Source organism: Neopelma chrysocephalum, unplaced genomic scaffold, assembly GCF_003984885.1.
Source record: "Neopelma chrysocephalum unplaced genomic scaffold, ASM398488v2 Primary Assembly neopelma1_24, whole genome shotgun sequence".
NCBI classification, from domain to species: Eukaryota; Metazoa; Chordata; class Aves; order Passeriformes; family Pipridae; genus Neopelma; species Neopelma chrysocephalum.
Genome location: NW_020897693.1, coordinates 21206944 through 21229152, shown reverse-complemented (window position 1 = coordinate 21229152; position 22209 = coordinate 21206944). Strand labels below are relative to the sequence as shown.

The following is a 22209-nucleotide window of genomic DNA, read 5'->3' as shown; positions in this document are numbered from 1 at the left end:
GGGAAGAGTTATCTTAGGTCAACCCAAAACTTCTAGTCCTATCTTCAGGCAAAGGCTGACTTTCCGAGTGTACTTTGCCAGCATCTGGAGATGCACAGATAATGGACTTCTCAACCTGATGATAATATAATTTGTATTTAGTAATCTTTGGATATTTGTCCACATGTCTGTTACTCTGGGTAGACTTTCAGCATTCGTAGTACTCCTGCAGCAGCAAGGAGTTGTGCAGCTTGACCACACTGGTCATAAAGATCTGGGTTTCACTGGCTTGTCTGCTGGCTTCCAGAGTAAAAACTAGGGTCAGATTAAACAATTTCACTGCTAGGTGAAAAAGTTTGGGTTTCTTGCCTTTCCTTGCTATGTATGATTTTATAAGGCTCAATCATGTTATTCCCCTCAATCATGTTTTGTTACCCTTCTCTGAACCTTTCCCAGTTGAGATCAGGGCACCGTATTTGAGACAGAAGTGGTTTTATGTAGTATCATAATGTCTTCTACTTAGAATCATAGAATCATAGAATCATAGAATAGGTAGGGTTGGAAGAGACCTCCAAGATCATCAAGTCCAACCCCTGATCCAACTCCAATTACTATATCATGGCACTAAGGGCCACGTCCAATCTCTTTTTAAAAACCTCCAGGGATGGTGAATCCACCACCTCTCTGGGTAGGCCGTTCCAATGCCCGATAACCCTCTCTGTAAAGAATTTCTTCCTAACATCTAACCTAAACCTCCCCTGGCAGAGCTTGAGCCCATGTCCCCTTGTCCTATTGTTGGTTGCCCGGGAGAAGAGACCAACCCCCGCCTGGCTATAACCTCCCTTCAGGTAGTTGAAGAGAGTGATGAGGTCGCCTCTAAGCCTTCTCTTCTCCAGACTAAACAACCCCAGCTCCCTCAGCCTCTCCTCATAGGACTTGTGCTCAAGTCCCTTCACCAGCCTCGTTGCTCTTTTCTGGACCCGCTCCAGCACCTCAATGTCCTTCCTGAACTGAGGGGCCCAGAGCTGAACACAATACTCAAGGTGTGGCCTCACCAATGCAGAGTACAGGGGAAATTCTGAATGTCTGTCCATAACTTAATTGAGACTTAAATTTCTTTCCCAGGGGTAAAAAACTTTGTATGTGTATTCTGGATAAAGTCTTACAAATGTTTGTGCATTTGGGTAATGGGTTATTTATTAGCAATGAAGTATTTTTCAAGGAGAGCCATGCTTATTGACCTATTTATAGCTTGATATTAAAGACTTATTTATAATCAATATTAAAGCTGTAGAGGTAGAAAAATTTGCTTCTGTCAGCTTGTCCAAGTGCTGTTTAAAAAAGAACATATCACTCCGGAAGAGCAATCTGTTTTCTCTGTCTCTCTAGTTGTGTCTGGGAATTGTGGTTCTCATAGAAAGAACCAAGAGTATCTGTTTTGCTTCCATCATCCTCAGGCGGTAGTCACTAACTTTACCATTACCATTTAGGACAAATTTTTACTTACTGGCATAGAATGAAAGACTTGACTGAGAAGTAAAGTAGTTTTCTGAACTGGTTTTATAACAAATGAGCTGTTGGTCAGCTTTCCTTTAACTATTGGTAGACAGTAAAAACAGCCTTTGCTCTAATGCTTTAAATTGCTGCATATTCTATCCAAAAAATGGTACCTTTCAAGTGTGTGGCTAGACTTGCAGAAAATTTGCAGTTAGCAGTTTAGTCCTGAGCAACAGTCTGCAGACATTATAGGACTAAGCTCTGAAAATGCTACCCTCTTGTTTCTGGAGAACTGCTGGGCAGAGTTTTGCAGTGTTGTAAATGCTGAGGTAGGATTAGAGGAAAATGCTTGATGCCAAGTTTCATTCTTATGCAAAATGTTTGGGATTTTTACTTCTAGTCTGATTACACAGAATACATCACATGAACATGATATCTAAAATCAAGTGCATTTACTTGGATTTTCTTTGCAAGGGAATATCTGCCAAGAAAATAAGTATTTTCACTTAGGTTCTTTCATTGGAAGTATCTTTTGAATTATATGATAAATATTTAAAAATATGTATAGTTTGTTTTAATGGCCAAGTACAATCAATTATTTCTGTTTGGTATGGATTTATAAATTATTTTATGGCTGTTGCTAGTTGTTCTGATTGTCTTTTATTTAAATGATTTTTCAACAGTAGTTTGAATTAAATAATGTCAAGCTTGAGAAGTGTTGCTTTCAATAAGTTGCTGTGTGGGGTGGAGAAAGAAGCTGACTTCTATGGTATTCATGTTTGGCATAAAGTTCTTGAATTATAGTTGTGAGGTAGCCTTAGTTTTCCCAATAAAACTCTTAAGTAGCTACCTTTAGATTGGTTATTAAACTTTGTGCACTTTAATTCTGCTACTTCTTTTCTGCAACAGGAAACAGAAAATTGTTCGATGGAAGGAGATTCAGTATGTAGTGGAAAATCGGGTGGAGATGCAAGAAAAAGTGTACCACAAGGAACAGTAGTCAGATACAGGGATATATAGTGTAGCTTGCAGAATGAATGCAGAGGTGGGGGAGGAGAGGAGAAAGAATGAAGACGAAGGTAAAGAGTGAACAACCTTGTAGTAAATGTGAATAGAAGAGAGAACTGAGGACATGCATAGGAGAGCAAGACAGATAACTGCCCTATGCAGACTGAAGGGAAAGAGTATAAAAGACATTTCCTATTAGCAGAGAAGTGTAAAATTCCATACTTCTTCATGCATTTTTTCCAAAGCAATAGGAGCTAGTTAAAAAGCTTAATCAAATGATACAGAATAGTATGTGTATTTTAATGCTGCTTCAAACATTCCTCTTACCAGCCTTCCTAAATGTGTTTTTAAGAGGTAAAATAATTTCTCCTGAGAAAATTCTCTATCTTAATTGCAGGCTAGAGTGGTTATAGGATATAGAAATTTTACCATTTGTGCAGCTGTTGATGCAGAAAACTAATGTAGTGTTTGGAACTTTCTAGTATGTATTACCACCATATCTTGTTTCTTTAAATTTTTCTATTATAAAAGCAAAGCCACATCACTCTTTTTAAGTCGCTAAGCAGTTTACTGTGGAGATGACCAAGCTATTTCAGGTTCTGAATATAAAATTCATCTAACATTCTCAAAGACTGTGTTGCTTCTGCATTGACCATGTCTGCCATAAGCTGGCAAGCTATAAACATCCTGGGAAAAAAAGCAAGCTACTTAATGGAGGAAGAAGAAAAACTAAGGTGCTAGTAAGATAGTTTAGAATTTTGAACTACAGAACATCACTGGCATTTACAGGGCTCATATCAGTGAACTAGTATAAAGATTTAATTAGGCTTATGTGGATGATCTAATTATTACTAGTTTCCCCATTCACAACTGTTTTAGACATCCAAACCTTAATGCCAGTATTTACACAATATTCCGCAAGATATTAAAAGAATTTTGGATCTTAATTATTTCTGTGGAGAATATTGGCTTCTCATGACTTGCAGAGGAATTTGGTAGAAAGCAAGTCTTACAGTGCTGCAAGCATGTTTCTTTTATGTCTTGCTTGCTTTGAAATCTTAAATGGAAAATGTTGAGGAAAGGGTAATAAAATACCAGACACTGGGAAATAGAATAGAGCCCCCAAGGGCTTAAAGGGCTGGATAGCTGTGTGAAGACAAAGGTGTAATTCCAGGGCACAAGTAAGTTCATGAGGAGAAAGCACCCTACTTGAAAAGTATTTAATGTGTTAGAGGAAAGTTTTGCAAGAATCAGTAAGTATAATTTTTAAAAGAAATACAGTAAAAAATGAGACTCTCAACTTTTTAACACCACAAGTGATTATTAATTGGAAAAATGACTGGCATTCACTTTGGATGGAATATGTTCAATATCTATTTTTACTATCTCTAAGGATGCAGTTCTTGATGATGTTAATATATTTTACATTTTATCTTTATAGTAGAATAGCTCATATTAGACTGCTCCTAAAATTCTTATTTTAAAGCTCTGGTTATTTTAAGAATAACAAGTAATCTTTATGTAGTAGTTGAGGCAGTATGGTTACATTTCCTTACAAGGTAGTTACATCTTTTTTCATTCCGTTGAATTTCCCATTTCTTTGAATTGCTGAATTTCAGATAGCTCTTTGTATTTTTTTGCATAATATTCATTCATGTATGTGGCATATGGAAAATGATGACATGAGACTTATTTTTCTTGTACACTGCTTGACTTCAAATTCAGTTGTCACTTAATATATGTGCAGTTTTGTTTATGTGTTGCTGCATTAATGGTGATGTACCTCTGTCATGAGTCAAGATAGTTTGTAATGCTCAGAAGGCTCAACAGAAGAACCTTCAACAAGAATCTCAAAAATTGTTGAGCTTTAATTTTTGTAAATGTGCTTTTCTAGTATTTTTCAGTAAAGCTTGGCTTTACATGTCTGTAGTTAAATGAATATAAAAATGTATTCATTTTAGTCTGCAGTTCAGCTAATAAGCAATTTTGCCAGCCCTGTTTTCTTTCTGCTGCCCTCCCTACTAGGCTAGTTTTCAACTCAACTTTTAGTACTTTAAATTTGCTTTCAGGATTGTTGAACACTTCACTGTTAAATATTTATGCTCGTCATTTTTTTTCTTGTGCATTATTCTTGTGTGGTACTATGCTTTGATATTTTTACTATGAACAAGTCTTCTTTCTCAGCTTCATCAATTTTTCCTCTTTTAGAACTGAATTACTTTTATGGAAAAAGCAAAAAAAACAGTCAAACAAAAATAATTTATATCCTTTGCTAAGTGTAGTTCTTTGCCATTTCTCTTTTAATGTAGGGTGTTGAACTTCCCACTTTGGTGCACTTGGCTTCCTTCTTTTTATTTTTAAGAGGAGGGAAATTGGTTGTACTTAATTAGCTCAATGTGAATGAAATGGATGTCAATATAAGATGTAAGAGGTATATCCTGTTTTAGGCCTATTTAAGCAGTGATGTCATGTTGAATTTCAGCCTTCTTGTATAAACAGAGCTTATGATAGAATTGAAGCACAAGAGTGACATCCTGGTACCACTTAAACTGCCAGCTCCATAGAGTCAACAAGAGCATATCTGCATTCCCAATATTATAGTCAAGCGTGAAAATATAGTTGATGTGTAAGAAGTAAGGCAGACTTTTTTTTTCTTTTCTCCTATGCAAGAACACTGGAACTACTTTGGGGCAGATGAGAACCTGGGTCCAGTAGCTGTGAGTATAAGAAGAGAGAAGCCAGAGGAAATCAAAGAAAATGGACCTCAGTACAACTACCGGATCATATTCAGAACCAGTGAGGTAAGCAGTTCAGGAGTGTTAGTAATAGAAGTTAGAAGCAAGCAGGCAAAACCAGCTGGCATGTATGGAGTTTGTGTGCTTTTCAGCATTGATAATAGATTTCTGTATAATCCAGGAACTTCCTGACAAAATTACGCTGTGTGTTTATCTGGCACAGAATATATGTAAATTAGTTATTCCATAACATCCAATACAGAGGAAAATGTGAAGGTCATTTTGGTTAAAGACTGAGAAAATTATAGGAGCTAGAAGCAAGCAAAGAGGCGGGAAATTACTTTCTCCACTTTTATATGTGACTGTGAGTAGACCTGAGAAACATACTTTTTTTATTTTTCAGTGCTCCGTTAGAAATAATATACTAATACTAGTTTTTCCAGGTAGTAGTTTCCTGTAAAACTTAAATCTGATGAATCATTTGAAATAGTCTGATTACTGTTAGCTATCAGTGAATGACATTTTGTGTATGTCTGTTTCATGCCAACAGAAATTACTTAATGTCCTTAATCTCTACTTGAAATTGAAAAAACAGTATGTTTTGTTCCACTGCTATTGCTAATCAGTCTCAGTGCATAATTCAGTATATATGCTATTTTTGTTTTGTATCCTTAGCTCATGACATTAAGAGGCTCTGTGCTGGAAGATGCTATTCCTTCCACTGCAAAGCATTGCACAGCCAGGGGACTTCCCCTAAAAGAAGTGCTGGAGTATGTGGTTCCAGAGCTGAATATCCATTGTCTAAGGCTGGCCTTCAACACTCCAAAAGTCACAGAACAGCTTATGAAGCTTGATGAACAAGGGGTAAGTGCAGAGTTACAGAATTACATAAATGATTACTGCCATGAGTTGCAAAATTATCTTTTACCTTTAAGTGATTAGAGTCAGTCTGTTGAAATGCCTCATTTAAACTAAAACTTGTCATCTGTAGGGAGAGTTGGGTTGCATGTGGTTACCCCGAGGTTTACAGAATATTTGGTATATATGATATCAAGTTCGTTTCTCTATGTAGCGTAAAGTTTTAGATTAATGTTATGGCACTTGTTCATTTTAATTTAGGTCAAAAGAGCCTATGTTATTGTTTTTCAAAGACTGTGAGGGGGAGGGAGTTTTGTTCTGTTTTTCTTATTGCTATTATAATAAGAAGAAAAGTGTTCCATGTAACTAAATGTTTTCCATGTAACTAAGTGTTTCGTTGTAGTATTGTATTGGCTCAGCCGTGATCAGGGTACTGCCTGTCTCTTTTTGTTTTGTTGGGGGTTTTTTTCTTCTCCTGAAACAAACTACATGGTAAAATATTCTAAGCCTCTTCTTCATACAAATGGTTTTCAATTAGGTGATAGTCTCCTGGTCTTTTAAAGATGGAACTGAGGCTCATTAGCCATACAGCTTAGACTTAGCAAAATGAAAGTCTGTGAGTAAAGTGAATATTATGATTAAAAACTTCTGTAGTAACACTTAACAGCTCTGGGTATGCCTGTCTTCCCTAGCAACCTCTCTTCCCACGCCTCTCTAGTGGATGGACAGCAGGATGGGAACTGGGTCCCTCCCACTGTAAGAGAAAATCAGGTTCATGACCACCTGATGAGCATGAATGTACACAAGTCTGTAGGACTCAATGAGATGCTTCCCAGAGTCCTCAGGGAATTGGCTGATGTAGTTGTCAAGCCACTCTCCTTGATATTTCGAAAGTGATGGCAGTGAGATGAAGTCCCAGGTGACTGGAAAAGAGAAAAAATTGTACACATTTTTAGAAAGGGTGGAAAGGAGGACCCTGAGAACTACTGACCTTTCAGCGTCACCCCTGTGCCTGGGGAGATCATGGAACAGATCCTCCTAGAAGTTATGCTAAAGCACATGGAACTGATTTGAGCCAGCATGGCTTCACCAAGGGCAAGTCTTGCCTGACCAACCTAGTGGCCTTCTGTGATGGAGTGACTACATCAGTGGACAAGGGAAGAGCTGCAGATGTCATTTATCTGGACTTCTGTAAAGCCTTTGACGTGGTCCCACACAACATCCTTCTCTCTAAATTGGAGAGAGATGGATTTGATGAGTGGACTGTTTGGTGGATAAGGAATTGGTTGGATGGTCACATCCAGAGGGTAGTGGTCAATGGCTCAGAGTCCCGATGGACATCAGTGACCGGTGGTGTTGCTCAAGGGTCTGTATTGGGACCAGTGTTATTTAATTTCATCAGTGACACAGACAAAGGGATCAAGTGCACCCTCAGCAGATTTGCAGACAACACCAAGATGAGTGGTGTGGTTGACACACCTAAGAACAGGATGGCATCAAGAAGTGGGCCCATGAGAATCTCATAAGGTTTAATAAGACCAAGTGCAAGGGTGCTGCACCTGGGTCAGGGCAACCCACAGTATCAGTACAGGCTGGGGGATAAACAGAGGAAGAGCAGCCCTGTCGAGAAAGACTTGGGGGTGCTGGTGGGCGAGAGGCTGGACGTGAGCTGTCAATGTGCACCTGCAGCCCAGAAAGCCGATCGTGTCCTGGGCTGCATCAAAAGCAGGCCAGGAGGGTGAGGGAGGGGATTCTGCCCCTTTGCTCTGGTGAGACCCCACCTGGAACACTGCATCCAGTTCTGGGGTCTCCTGTACAGGAAGGACATCGACCTGTTCGAGCGAGTCCAGAGGAGGGCCATTAAGACGATTACAAGGGTGGAGCACCTCTCTGATGAGGAAAGGCTGAGAGAATTGGATTTGTTCAGCCTGGAAAAGAGAAGACTTTGGGATGATCTAATTGTGGCCATCCAGTATCTGAAGGAAGCCTACAAGAAACATGGAGAGGGACTTTTTTAGAAGAGTGTGTAATGACAGGAGAAGGGGGAATGGCTTCAAACTGAAAGTAAGTTTAGATTAGATATTAGGAGGAAGTCATTTGCTGTGAGGGTGGTGAGACACTGGACTAGGTTTCCCAGAGAAGTTGTGGATGCCCCATCCTTGGAAATGTTCAAGGCTAGGCTGGATGGCGCTCTGAGCAACTTGATCTAGTGGAAGGTGTCCCTGCCCAGGGTAGGAGGGTTGAAGCTATATGATCTTGAAGACCTCTTCCAACCCATGATTCTATGATATCTAACAAAAGTCTGAGGTGAAATTTTTCTTATTTCATATCCTATATGTCATTAAGCTCCAACAGTTTGATATATAGTATGGTTTTCTGTTAATACTTAAACTTTTGAAAAATCATTAAGGACAAGTGATAGTTAAATTTTTATTATCTGCATCGAAGTATTTTTTGGTTTTGTGGTAATGAAACAGTTTGACACTTCTAAAAGAAAAAGGTAAGCACACTCTGTACTAATTAGAAGCTGCATTTTTTTTATCAATTCTAAGCTAACAAAAAATGAGTAACAGCTGCTCTACTAATTAGGTACACAGAATGTTGTTCACTTCATCTTGCTGTGTCACACTGTTTCATTATGGCATGAACAGGTGCCCATTTGATATAGCAAATAAGATGTTTTGTGAATTTAAGAGTTAAGTCTACAAAGTCACCTTAGCCTGATTTAGCCATTAAATTTCACCCAGTAATCCCTTCATTGAGCCAAATTTGCATGCACCAGTTTTGCTTAGAATAAGATGTCTTTTTTATATTTGAGTGAGGTCTTAAGCAATTGGTTGTTTTCATATTTAAAAATTTGCAATTCTGTATTTAAATTTATTTGCTTTCAGCTTCAAGACTTCTGATATTTTTCTCTGCTACATCTTAAAAAGTCATTTTGGTGTGAGATTTTTTCCCAGCAAAGGTTTTTGTATGCAGTGATTAAATCATCTGTTGGTCTTGTTTATGATAAACTAAACAGATTGCACTTTTCAAGTCTTTCGCTGCAACAGATTTTCTCTGAATTTCATATCACTTTTACGTCTGAGCTCTCTCTCTTCTACTCTTTCAATATCTGCACATGTCATTCAGTGTCAGAATGGGAATATTCTTCTTGCCCTAATTTTGTAGTGGTGTTGTACACGAAGCTGCATGTTCTTTACTTGGATTGCTAGAGTTGTGATAACATCTGTATTCTGTACATATGGTCCACATTGCTTGTTACCTTGATATTCTTTTATTGGATTTACTAAAATGCATTCATTTGAATGGTTCTGTGTTACAAAGCAATCCAGTCACTTTTAGGACTGTGCTAGCTTCTTTAATAATTACCATTTACTAATCTTCGCCTTGAATACAAAGTTCATGGTAAGTTACTGTAGGCTTGCTTTCAAATCTGATTTACAAATTTGAATATCAGGGCAATTACTGATTTATTCCAGGAGAAGTTAATCTTTGTGGCAATTCCTCATTCACAGAAATACTGCAAAATGTCAGTTGGTTCTTAATATAATTCCCTGTTCATAATATAAACTTGCTGACTGGTTAAATCCAAGATATACTTTCTGCTGTCTTGCACTGGGTGCTAGATAAATACTTAAAGTCCACTTTTCCTACATATATAAATACGTAAATACTTCAAGATTATTCAAGTGAAGCTGCTACTTTAGTGGTTTTACCACAAGAGAATTCATTCTTCAACTTCTTTTTTATCTTTTTCTTGGAGTTAATATACTTCTAAGGACCCTAGATTTATCAGAAGGAGGCGTAAAAATGGGGACTGCATCCCTTTATTTCTCCAGATGTGCTTTTTTTGATTCAAAAATACCAACTTGTGTTGTTCTTAGGAAACTTTTTTTTCAAAAATTAGCAAATCTAAGAACACAGATAGAAGGCGTATCCTGCTCTTTGCATAGTCCTTGTTTAGTTTCCTAGGCTGACATTTTCAAAGTGGTAAAGGACAGTTGCTTGCTTGCTCATGAATCCTGCAGATCCCATTTATGTTTATGTCCTTGAAAATACTTCCTTCACCTGAAATTAAAGTTTAAATAGTGTGTGGTTGATGAGGATGGTTTTCTTTGTCCTGGTTTAAGTAACATGACTAGAAACTATTGTATTTAGCAGTGCAGATAAGGTATTGTGGTCCCATGAAACACTTGTCCATCCTGTTTCCTTGGGCCTGGAGAGAAAGCGTATCTGAGTAGCAGACGTCCGAGTGGTCCAAGGTAGGGCCTGCTACTGATGATGTGGAACGTGATGACAGTCGCTCTGGCAGGAGCAGCAGCAGTGCCACCTTCTCACCACCCTTCCTCGCTCTCCCCTTCCCACATGTCAGCAGTAGCTGGACCAGGTTTTCTGTGAGGGCACATGTGACCCTGTGGGCAAAGGCACGAAGTTTGGCTTCTCTGAGGCAGTAAGAATGCAGTGAGTGGGATCATGTAGTTCACCAGCTAAGCAGAGATCATAGAAATGCACCGTAAACCTCATCTATCTTCCTTGATTCCTGAGAAGATTTACGTCTTAATCAAACATAGAATCATGTAGAATGTTTTGCAAAAAAACCTCCATGTACCATCCATCTGTATCTGAATTATTTGAGCATTGTGTGCACTGATTATTGGCTTGATTTTTTTGTATTCTTTTTAGTGAACTGAGAGTTGAAATAAATAATCATCATAATAAATTATAACATTAATTTACTTGTGCTCAGTATTTGTTTTACCAATACATATCTTTGCTTCAAGTTTTAATACTTCCAATACCTAAAGGGAGCTACAAGACTTCTTACAAGGGCAGGTAGTGAGAGGACAAGGGGGAATGGTTTTAAGTGACAGAGGGTAGGTTTAGAGTAGACATTAGGAAGAAATTCCTTACTGTGAGGGTGGTGAGGCACTTCAACAGGTTGTCCAGAGAACTTGTGGATGTTCCATCCCTGGAAGTGTTCAAGGTCAGGTTGTATGGGGCTTGGAGCAACCTGGTCTAGTGGAAGGTGTCCCTGCTCGCATCAGGGAGTTTGGAACTAGATGATCTTTAAGGTCCCTTCCAACCCAAACCATTCTATGATTTTATGCTGTACTTGCATTTTGTCATAAGAAATTTGAACATGTTTAGAAGATGCAAGTCAGGTAGTCAGTGTGTCAGATGATAAAATAAGGGACATTCTTTAGTGGGGTAAATGAAACGGCTTAGAACTGTGACTCATTACATATATTCCTGTCATAATTCATCTTTGGTAGTAAAGGAGAATACAGTAAAGTTGCAGTTTTCAGAGTTTTTAAATTTTAAAATTGACTTTAATTAGAGACAGAGTAGGCCCACTTCTGAGGGCCTTCAAGTTATCCCACCATAAAATTCATGAATTTCAGTATAATTATGTGTCCACATTGTCCTAGCAAGTTCAAAATCCTTTGCTTCGCAGCTTGGGATAGAATCTTCTCAGAGCAAATCACAGTATATTCAGATGACTTTGCTTCCGGTGCTCTTGCAAATAACTGTTTTCACTACCCACTAAGCTGTAGCCCAAACTTGTAAATCTCATGGCAGTTTTGATAGATGTTCTTATAATTTTGCTCTGACATATCTGTTTGGTGTTTATTTGAAATAGAGCCTCTGCAAAAATTCATGTGTGGGAGGAAAGATTATTTACCCAGCAGTAAGGATGCATTTCTACTGGATGAATTACATGCGTAATCTCCAAGGCTCTCCCTTGCGCTCTCTCAATCAGAGTTCCTGCCTGTGAAATTGGTTTTGGAGACAGCAGTAAATGGTTCTGGATGCTGCTTTCTTCCTTTCTGTAACTTTTGTTTTTGTAGTCCAGATTTACATGACATCAATTTGCTCCTTTTTTTTTGTGTGTATCAATTTGTAATTGGTGGGAACAGTTTGCTTCGAAGAATCACAATTATGGTTGGGTAAAAAATTACTTTATTCACATCTTCAGCTTCTGCTGTATTAGGAATATCAAATAACAAACTATAGAGGGAAAATGGAACTGCAAAGAACAAATATATTTAAAGATCTATGCTAGTAAATAGTACCTTTAAAGACATTCACTATTTGCAAATTGCAGTGTTGTCCTCCTGAAAATAAGCAACATTAATGTTTGTTTCACTTTAGAAAGCATTTTGACATCCTGAGATTAAATATGCCATCATCAAGGCAATTACAGTGGAAAACAGTGAGAGTATTTGGAACTAGACTAACTTTTGAAATTAGACTGATAATTAGGTATTTTTCCTTTTTTTGAATTATGGGTTTATTAAAAGGTGAGAAGTGAATTCAATACGTAAGTTGCTGCATCACTTGGTATACACATAAGATTTCAATTTTTTTCCCTTTTGCAGTTAAGTTACCAGCTTAAGGTGGGTATCATGTACTGCAAAGCCGGGCAAAGCACAGAAGAGGAAATGTATAATAACGAATCAGCAGGTCCAGCCTTTGAAGAGTTTCTTCAGCTCTTGGGAGAACGAGTTCGACTCAAGGGATTTGACAAGTATCGTGCTCAGCTGGATACAAAGAGTAAGGCTTTTTCATTATTTCCCCCCCTTAAGTGAACAAAATGCACTGAATGGTTGCTAACTGCCTCTTTGCAGAGAGTTCTTAAAAATAACATCTTTGCTATAGGAAGACAGTTGCTCGGTATTATAAGTGAAGCAGAGCATGCATGTAATTTGACCCATATCCATATGGTCTCTCAGCTCTGATAATCATTGGATTTTTGTACTAATTTGGTATGAAATTACCACTAAAGCCGCAACAAGAAACCAGTAACTGTGGAACCATTATTGGTATTGCAAATCAGTGTGTTGTGTAACAACAATCAATAGAGTTGATATGTCATATTTTCTTTTAATGATACGCTTAGAGACTGTCATCCAATCGTTTTGAGAACCCATCTATGTCACTCCACCTTGATGTGTTGATCTGCTGCTTTTCTGATGGCTGTTACATGCAGTTTTTCTTCTAGGCAGTTTTGTCTTAGTCATGCTGTCAAATGTATTCCTCCCTCTGTGATTTTTCTTTTGAGTTATGGAAATTAATGTGGATTTGGCAGTTAAATTATCAGCTTTAACTGTAAAATGTATTGCAACAAAAATACAGTGGTAAGATGATCTTGGGTGACCATATCTATAAAAGAAACTCCCTGCTTTTGGAATCAAATGTGAAATACCTATTTATCAGCTAGCACATGCTATATTCAATTTGTAGATCTATTTAAATTATTCAGGGGTAAATTTTGGTCTGTATGCCTTTTCTTTGAGTATTAGAACTAACCAGTTCCTATGGAAATCTTTTGCTATTTTACTCACTTGTGACAAAGGAAATTAAATAAGGAGTTGATTCATGAAAGCTGAAAAGCATTCATCAACTTCAGTGCAGCAAAAGCTGTGGTCTTGTCATGGGTCTCCTAGCACACATACAGTAACTTGGTGTGCTTCAGTGCTCCACCATTCTACCCCGTGTCCTTAATTCCTACAGGAATAGTGTTACCATCTCCTCAGGCTGTTCTTGACCAGTCTGATCATCAGTCCCCAGAGAATTATAAAACCTGTGGTTTTAAACCTAAATTAATAACTATTTCACACACATTTAACATTGAGCCTGCTTTCTTTTACTTGCAGTATTTATATTCCCTCTGTTGTAGTTACTCACTTAAGGGCATTTCATAGGATCATAGAATGGTTTGGGTTGTTTCAACCCCCCTGCCATGGGCAGGGACACCTTCCACTAGGCCAGAGCCCCATCCAACCTGGCCTTGAACAATTTCAGGGATGGGGCATCCCTAGCTTCTCTGGGTGACCTGTTCCAGTGTGTCACCACCCACACAGTAAAGAATGTCTTCCCAATATCTAATCTAAACCTGCCCTCCTTAAAGTAAAATCCTCTCTTCCCTTTCTTCTGATTTAGTCAAGATGTGAAAAAAACCTAGCCCTTATTTTGGTGTCTGGTTTCTAGTATATGTAAATGCTGTATGATTAAGAGTTGATTCATCTGCTCAGATACACCCATGAAAGCGTAACTGCCTTTTAAGTACTTATTTTGCATTTTCTTCTAAGCAGCAAAATTTTCCAGAAATGTTTTGAGTTCTTTCTTGTTGCTTCCAACTCAAGGAAAGAATTTCGTCAGGTTTTGAGTTCTGGTACTACAGTCTAGCACCTGTTGAATGGAAATGTGAACTTTTAGTTGAACGAATCTCTCCTGGTTTTGAGAGTTGTCTTCTTGTAATGAAGATTTCTTCTCTGTGTTGAGAGCTGGCAGTTCACATTGCTAAGGTTTTCACACTGCTCAGTAGACCTACCCAGCTCCATTCTGTATCTAAAAATACAAAAAGGCTTATGTGAACACTTCACTGTGATCGGAGAGGAATGGTAATCCTCTCGAGTGGAAACTGCTGCTTTCATGAAGGGTTTCCTACATTTTATTTCAGTCAGGGTTTACAAGCTCACATGCATGGGGCCTCATCAGCTAGAACTGCTTAGGAACTCTTAAATTGTCTGAAATCTTTTGAGTTATGTTGTCTGCAGACTTACTGAGAAAACAAAGGACTACACAGTATGCAGTTCTTAATGAGTAGGTTTAGACAGCAGTAAATGTGAACAATGGCAGCAAACTTTCGTAACTGATCTTGATGGTGGTATGTTTTCCTTTCTGCTAATGTGCAGAGCACAGACTGGATGTCATGAAAGAGAGGGTGTTTTGGGGACACAACACTAAGTTCTTCGGATAGCTGCATTCAGAAACACTTAAAGCATATTCTACAAGGAAATGGACAAAAACCCAAACCAGCAAAACAAACCAACCCCAAAAAAGCCACCTTGTGGTAGGCAAAATGCTAAAGACCAGAGACGGTCTCAAGAGCTGCATCTCAGATGTGGGGAATATATGGACAGCAGAATACAGCCAGGAGATACATCTTTGATAGTTACCCTAAGGAATCAGTCTTTTTGCCTTGGCCCAAACATGGAAAGACCTGCAAAGAAGGAGGTTGTGGTTTTTACTGTGATTTAGGTTTATAGGTTTTGTTGAAACAGCTAGGTTTACAGCTAGGAAATGAGCTCCAGAGCTCCAGCTCTGTGCTCTTCTGTTGCTAGAGATCACTGTCTTAGAATACTTTTTGCAGTCTCATTACTCAGGAAATTTTCCTGCTTAAGAATTCTGTTCAGTGTCAGCACAATTGATTGCAAAGATGTGCTTAAAACAAGTATCTGTTCATTGACTCGTAAGAAAGGTCAAGTCTGTGTAGGCTACTTGGCTAGTTTCTATACCTCTGACAATACTTTATAAGCTATGGAAAGCAGTAGCATGAGGTAAGACACATGGAAAGATTTTCTCTGGATGAAGGTGAGCTGATTTGTTTATGTACTCTGAAAATTTTCACCGTATTTTTAATTTATGCAAATTTAGAAAAGTAAAGTTGCTCTAGCAAAAAGCAGTTTCAGAACAGTTGCTGTTCTTAGAAATTTTTTGGAATTAGGGGCCTAATTGGTAAGTATCCATAACAGTCATTTTTTTAAAAGGAGAAATTTCATGCATCCTATTAACTGAAATCCTGTTTAAGTGTATTGGATCCTTGAAGGGCTTTAGCTTTGAATCTCTGCCAGTGCCACTGTGGAAAAGAGATGCTACTTTTCAAGTTTTGTTTGTTTATTTCTAGAATTACCAGAGGGGAAGTAGTCTATCTCCTGGCAGCCTGCAGACTTCAGATAGGAATTAGAGCTTGAAAATGTCACCTATCCTACAGTGGCTAGGAAGTTTACAGGCATCACTTTAAAGTCATAAACATGACAGTGATCTTTCAAATTATAACTTCAGTCATTTTACTTTATTTTCTAGTTGTAATGCATACTTTATTTCCCTCTCCCTCACTTAGTCATATTTCTCAGTATTTTAAATTGGTAGATGGGATCGTCTGGATAATGCTAGACCTGGCTTCTGCCTTGTGGAGAAGCTCCCTGCAGCTGTTACAAGGAATAAGGCAAAAGATTCTGTGAGCAATGAAGAACTTTCACTGAGCTTTGTGTACAGTTCCCACATGAGGCAGGCAAGTTCTCCACTCTGGTGTGGACTCTTAGGACCCTCAGCAAGTCATTTATAGCTACATCTAAAAACAGGTGGAGATTTCTTCAACATGCAGTTGCCCTGAGAGGGAGTCAGAGTCCTCAACTAAGAGAATCCAGATCTCCTAATGAACTTCTAGGACTCCTGTGTTAGAGCAAAGTCTAGAAGCCTGCACAGACCCTTCCCCACCAGGAGGAAGTTCTAACTATTGAACGCAGACTTCCAGCCCCTCTTGAACTGAGAAGTAAAAGCAACATCAAGAAAAAAACTGACTGCAGTACACCTGAGCCTATATACTGATTAGGAAAGGTTTGGTGAGTTATCAGCCCTCTCCCATTATACAGCAGAAGGATTTGAAACCATTTCCCACATTTCAGTTGACTGCTCAAATCACTTGAGTGAAAAGGTAACAACAATTCATATATTTAGAAAGAAAGATGCATCTTGTGTTACTTGGGTGCATAACACACTCTGCACTTAACAAACTCTGCATTCACAAACACATGCACTAATTCTAATCAGACTAATGAGAATGCCTTTCTAAAGCTTTGTGGCACAGCAAATGCCAGCACTTCAGCAGCATCAGGTAAAGGACACGATGACTTAGATTCTTCTGTTTTGATTGGCCCAAAGAGAACCAAAAATTAAGTTGTACCCCATAAAGAGGGATTTAATCACTGATAATTTAATTGCAATAAAAAAATTTGCCAGTGTAAGGGAGAGAGGACTCACCCTGTGTAGTTGACTGGCATTGCTATGTAATATGGATTTCCTTTGTAAGCAGGAGGTAAGTTCCTGATGGAATCTAACAAAAACCAACTTTTTAAAAACAAAACCCACTTTAAATAAGGCTTTCTGAATTTTAAGGCTTTTATTTTCATGAATGGATGATAAGAAACAGGCTTTTACCACTGAATGCTGTCAATTCTTTTATGTTGGGGGGGTTTTTTGGCACTCATTTACTTTTATTTTCCCTGTCCTGTTCATAGCAGACAGTCCCTTCCCACCCTTAGTTGCAACAAGAGAAGCCATAGCCCATTAAGTTTGCACCTTCAAACAAGAAAATTAGGGTTTGCTGACTTCCACTTTCCATGATCTAGGCCAAAGAAAAGCAGATTGTTTAGAAAATGCATTATGAAAAAGTGCTGGTTTTTTCTCTTGAATACCAGACAAGACGATAGACTTGGAAAAAAGGATGTTGGGTTGAGGAGGAAGTCAAAATTCCAAAGTGGTAGCAAAGGAATGTGTTCATTTTATACAAAAGAATTTTAAAGAGTGAAATAATATATGCAACAACAAATATAATGCAGGCACGCAGAACTTCAGAAAAAGCGGCAAACAAATACAGTTCTGACACTGAGGGGTTTCAGCTATTAAGATGCTTAAGAATGTGTTATGAATGAGACTAAGTCCTGTAAACAGATGTGTTTAGTGGCAGCAACTTTCAGTCTACAACTCACTGTGAGGGGAAGAGGAGGGGAGGCAGTGATCTCTTCTCTGTGGTGACCAGTGACAGGACCCAAGGAAATGGCCCGAAGTTGTGTCAGGGGAGATTTAGGTTGGATATTAGAAAAAGGTTCTTCACCCAGAGGGTAGATGGGCACTGGAACAGGCTCCCCAGGGAAGTGGTCACAGCACCAAGCCTGACAGAGTTCAAGAAGTGTTTGGACAATACTCTCAGGCACATGGTGTGACTCTTGGGAATGGTCCTGTGCAGGGCCAGGAGTTGGACTTTGATGATCTTGTGAGTCCCTTTCGACTTAGGACATATTCTATTCTATGGTAATATTTGGCATATATGTCCAACAGAATGGTAGTGTAGTTGATGCAGGAAATGAGGGAAGTTGATTAATATGAGTTGTGGGAGTTTATTTGACAAGATTATAAGCTTAGCTAATAATGGTAGGTTTCTGTACTAGATGTTTATATATTGCATGACTTTCTGGCTAAAACGTGAGAAGAATATAAAAGCAGAACAGAAATTATTAAATAGATGAAAAAATCTAGGGAATGAATGGACTTTGAATTGACATTTCATTTATGGGGTTGTCAATAAAACGGTGTTTTTGATGAAATAATACAGATAAATTACCTTCCTAACTTGTACTGTATAACATCTTTCCAACCATGTGGAAATAAGAACAGACTTACTCTTGGGTCTGCGACATTTGCTGGGAGACCAATAGCCAAAGGAGGTCAGAGGTTCCTTAATTCCTTAAGAAGCAGCAATAGGGGTGGAGGGAAGTCCCTCTGCATTTCTCTGTGTTTGTGTTACATACGTACTTTTGAATGTTACAAATTAAAAGATTCTGTCCTCGGAAATTCTGTCTGAAAATAACTTGGATACTACAGAAGTTAAACATGAGTGCTTGCTGTAATCCTTGTATATGACAGAAAGAAGAGCAGTTTTGACAGCTGCTGACAGCAAAGGTAGAGGGGAGCAATATTAAGTTTTGAAAGTTTTTATTCTTGTGCTTTTACTTGTGAGCCCTGCAGCAGTTTATAGCAATGGCTGTCGTACTTCATCAATATAATTTATTTTTTGTTCTCCTAGAATTCCTTGCAATGTTTTCCTTTGAAACATTGAATTAGATTTTCTACTTGTAATGGTTTTTATACAGTTTTCTAGTGCAGAGGTTGTTTTAAGCTGCTGTACAAGCAGGCTGACAAAGTCCTGTGGATTCAGTGAGGTGAATTTGTCAGCAGTATGCTGTGTCAGTCAGTTTTGAGCCCTGCTGGTGCTGGAAAAAACACTTCAATGTGAGTCTGTTAAGACAATCCTTGTGAAGATAGCTGGGAATCATTGGAAGTACAAAAGATTAAGGTGGATTTAAGATGATTAATGATGGAAGGGAAAAAAGATCAGATAATGTCTCAGCTAAGTAGCCAAATCCAGTAATGGGGCAAAGCTGAGAAGGCATCATAAACTAGTGGCAGGAGGGGATGTCTTCAGTGTAAAAAGGTGCTAATGAATTTGTAGATCCCTCGGGCCTCTGTTAACTAGAAGGAAATTGAAGTAGACTGCAGTGCTGGCTCACAGTTCTGACCTTGAAATGATGACTGTTATTCCAGTACACAGTCCTGGATTTTACTGCAGTGGCTGTGATTTGATTTAAAGCAAACACCTGTAATTATTGTATTGTACTTCAGAAAAAGCACACTTTACTTGAAAGAAAAAAGAAATCTCAGTGCTGAGAGAGATGCACAGTCTGTAGTGGATATGGACTTCTGTTTGTAGTTAGATTTGAATGAGAGATTTAAGCTGTGAAGTACTTGGAAATAATTGGAATTATTAAATGTCTTATTTGGATTAGAGCCTGATTATTTAGTTTGCAGAATCAGTGCTGTTCTGAGAAAGAACCCCTTTTCTGCCTGAAATGAAGTCCAGCCAGGAAGGTTGAAAGTTTGGCTTGAATATTTAGATGCTCTAGTGTATTTTTTTATCAGAATTGCCTTATTCTTTTCCCCAAACCCCTTTTGGGTCCTTTCCCCACTTTGGAGGACCTCCATTCCCCTGTGTGTCTCACTCACTTCCCTGTCTTTTCGCATCTGCTCCCGCTTTCCAATTATTTGTGATATTTTTGTATGCTCTATTTATGAAAGAGCAAATTAGCATCTTTACAGATAGACAAAGCCAGTAAGAAGTTAAGTTGATATTTAGGTGACTTTCAGGTGCATCTGTCTCCTTCAGTGTGCATTGCAATGATCAGGCAGAGGATGGAGGCTGCTATGAATGGAGTGGAAGATGAAATGATTCCCTTTCAGCTGTCCTGCTGTTCTCATTAGCATTAAAAAGAAAATATTTAGCAGTTAGCTAGTTTATCCTACTGGCAATATTGAATGCTGGGAAAGAGAGCCCAATCTCCTTGAACCATTAACTGAGAATTACTATTTTTTTCATAAGGTTGTAGGAATCTTTTATTTCTAATTTTAATTTTATTCTATATAGATGATCTGGAAGTAGAAAATTCTTATGCAGCTCTAATGTAGAAGACTTTCCATTTCATTTTATGGATGATTTTGTGCTTTTTCATTTACAATAAAGCTACCTCTGTTTTATTATTCTGAATCTGACAGAAAACAAACTTCTCAAAGTTTATCCCCAAAATCTGGATAAATAAACTGTGTATTTATGTTACTGTAAATGCCTCACAAATCTCAGAGCTATTATCTTCTTAATATCATGATCTTTCTGCTAATAAAAAAACCCAACATGTAGTTTTTAACAGCTTTTTAAAATACGCTGTTATAAATGTTATCTATTTATATAATTTAGGGATTATATAATTTAGCAGCATGTTTATGTAACTTCAGATAACCAGGATGCTTTTTTCCCACATATATATAAAACTAGTTATTTTTAAAATTCTGTTTGAAAACAGGCTTTTTGCGCTGTGGACAGTAGTTGTATTTAATAGAATATACTCACTATTTCATCTTTAAATGTGTTACTACGTAAATGAATGGAACATCTTTCAAGGTCACTTTTTTGAAAGAAAGAAAAAGTAAAAACAGAAGTTCACAGTTTGTGTGTAACCAAGTGTTGTTTTCAACCAACACTTTGTAAACTCAATAATATCCCCTCTTCTGTTTTATTTTCTAAACTTCATAATCCTAGTTTTCATCATTTTCTTTCCACATGGAAGTCTCTCCATCCACACATAATTATTTCTGTGACCTGTTTCTGGATCCCTTCTCTTTCTTCTCTAACTTTTAAAATAGAGTGGCCAGAACCCAAAACAGTTGAGAGTACCTTTGATGAATATACTAGCCATCATAGTGTCATTGTTGTGGGCTTTTTCCATCATCAGTTATAAGCATGCTAGTATCCTGTTTGGAGTTTTGATGTTTCCTGTCCATAAAGCACCTGTTCTAGCAAAGGTTTTATCTGACTTCATTACAGTTAATTTAGAGTCCTAATATTTATGTTTAAGAGAACCCATTCTGTTCTTATTGTGGGTTATTGTCCACTGCCATTTAATTATGCATGAGATCATGGTATTATTTTGCAGTATCTGTCTACCTTCCTTTCTGAAGTTATTTTCACATTCCTTACAGTTCAGTTTCATCCCAAGACAGTGAGTGGTGCTTGAAAATTATCTCAGACTTTGTTATCACTTTCTGTGCTTAAATAGGCTTTCTTCAGGGTCTCCTGGTATAAATTCCCTGTTCCTAACAAGTTTTTCTTTGGGAAAAGTATGCAAAATTCTACAGGCCATCTATACGCAGCATTTGCTTTGGCAGGTGAATAAACTCTGAAGAAGTTCTTATTTGCTGATATACCAGCTAGGATTGAGGATGAACAGGAATTCTTGTCTTGGCTGATGATTTTCTTTGATAATAATGATGCTTTGTTTTTAAACTTTTTTTTTAAATAATGCTTTTATTTTGTCTTTTTAACTGCAGCTGATTCAACAGGTACTCACTCTTTATACACAACATACAAGGACTATGAAATCATGTTCCACGTTTCTACTATGTTGCCATATACTCCAAACAACAAGCAACAAGTAAGATGGGCTATGCCTATTTAGAATTGTTTTTTCCTCCTTCTCAGAAGAAGATGAACTATTGAATATTTATGACAACTTTCATTTGTTAGTAACAAAGAAAACACTTAAGGAATCAAAAGTGGCCATCTTTTTGATAGGGAGATGAGCAGATCATTGTAGGTACATCATAGGTAGGTTTTTCTCCATTGGACTGTTTTCTATTCAATTGCGCATTACCATTATGCATTTACATAGTAAACAATATACATGTCAGTAGCACATCTGTGTTACATAAATAAGAGTTTATATCTTATCTCAAAAGGACCATAGTGTACTTGATGATGTTAAATGATTTTAAACCTTTTAAACCAGCTAAGTCAATTGCCCTCTAAGGATTGCATTCAGCAAATTCTAATATGCACAGGATCAGATAATGAGTAGGTGGTCCAGCACACTACACAAGAAGACATAAGTCAAAATCATTTTGTCAAAATCCTTTTTTTTCCTCTTTTTTTTTCCTTTTTTATTAACTATATTATATG

The 22209-nt window shown here is 37.8% G+C and overlaps 1 protein-coding gene across 7 annotated transcripts in view; it reads left to right on the top strand.

The window, feature by feature from the left end:
• Window positions 1–22209, top strand: part of SIPA1L1 (signal induced proliferation associated 1 like 1) — a 191062-nt gene that overhangs the window by 117779 nt on the left and 51074 nt on the right. For all 7 annotated transcript variants that reach the window (XM_027707499.1, XM_027707516.1, XM_027707492.1 and 4 more), the window contains 4 exons: window positions 5155–5285; window positions 5895–6083; window positions 12461–12635; window positions 21582–21685. In XM_027707499.1, coding sequence (XP_027563300.1) covers window positions 5155–5285; window positions 5895–6083; window positions 12461–12635; window positions 21582–21685 — 599 coding nt within the window. The remainder of the gene's footprint in view (window positions 1–5154; window positions 5286–5894; window positions 6084–12460; window positions 12636–21581; window positions 21686–22209) is intronic.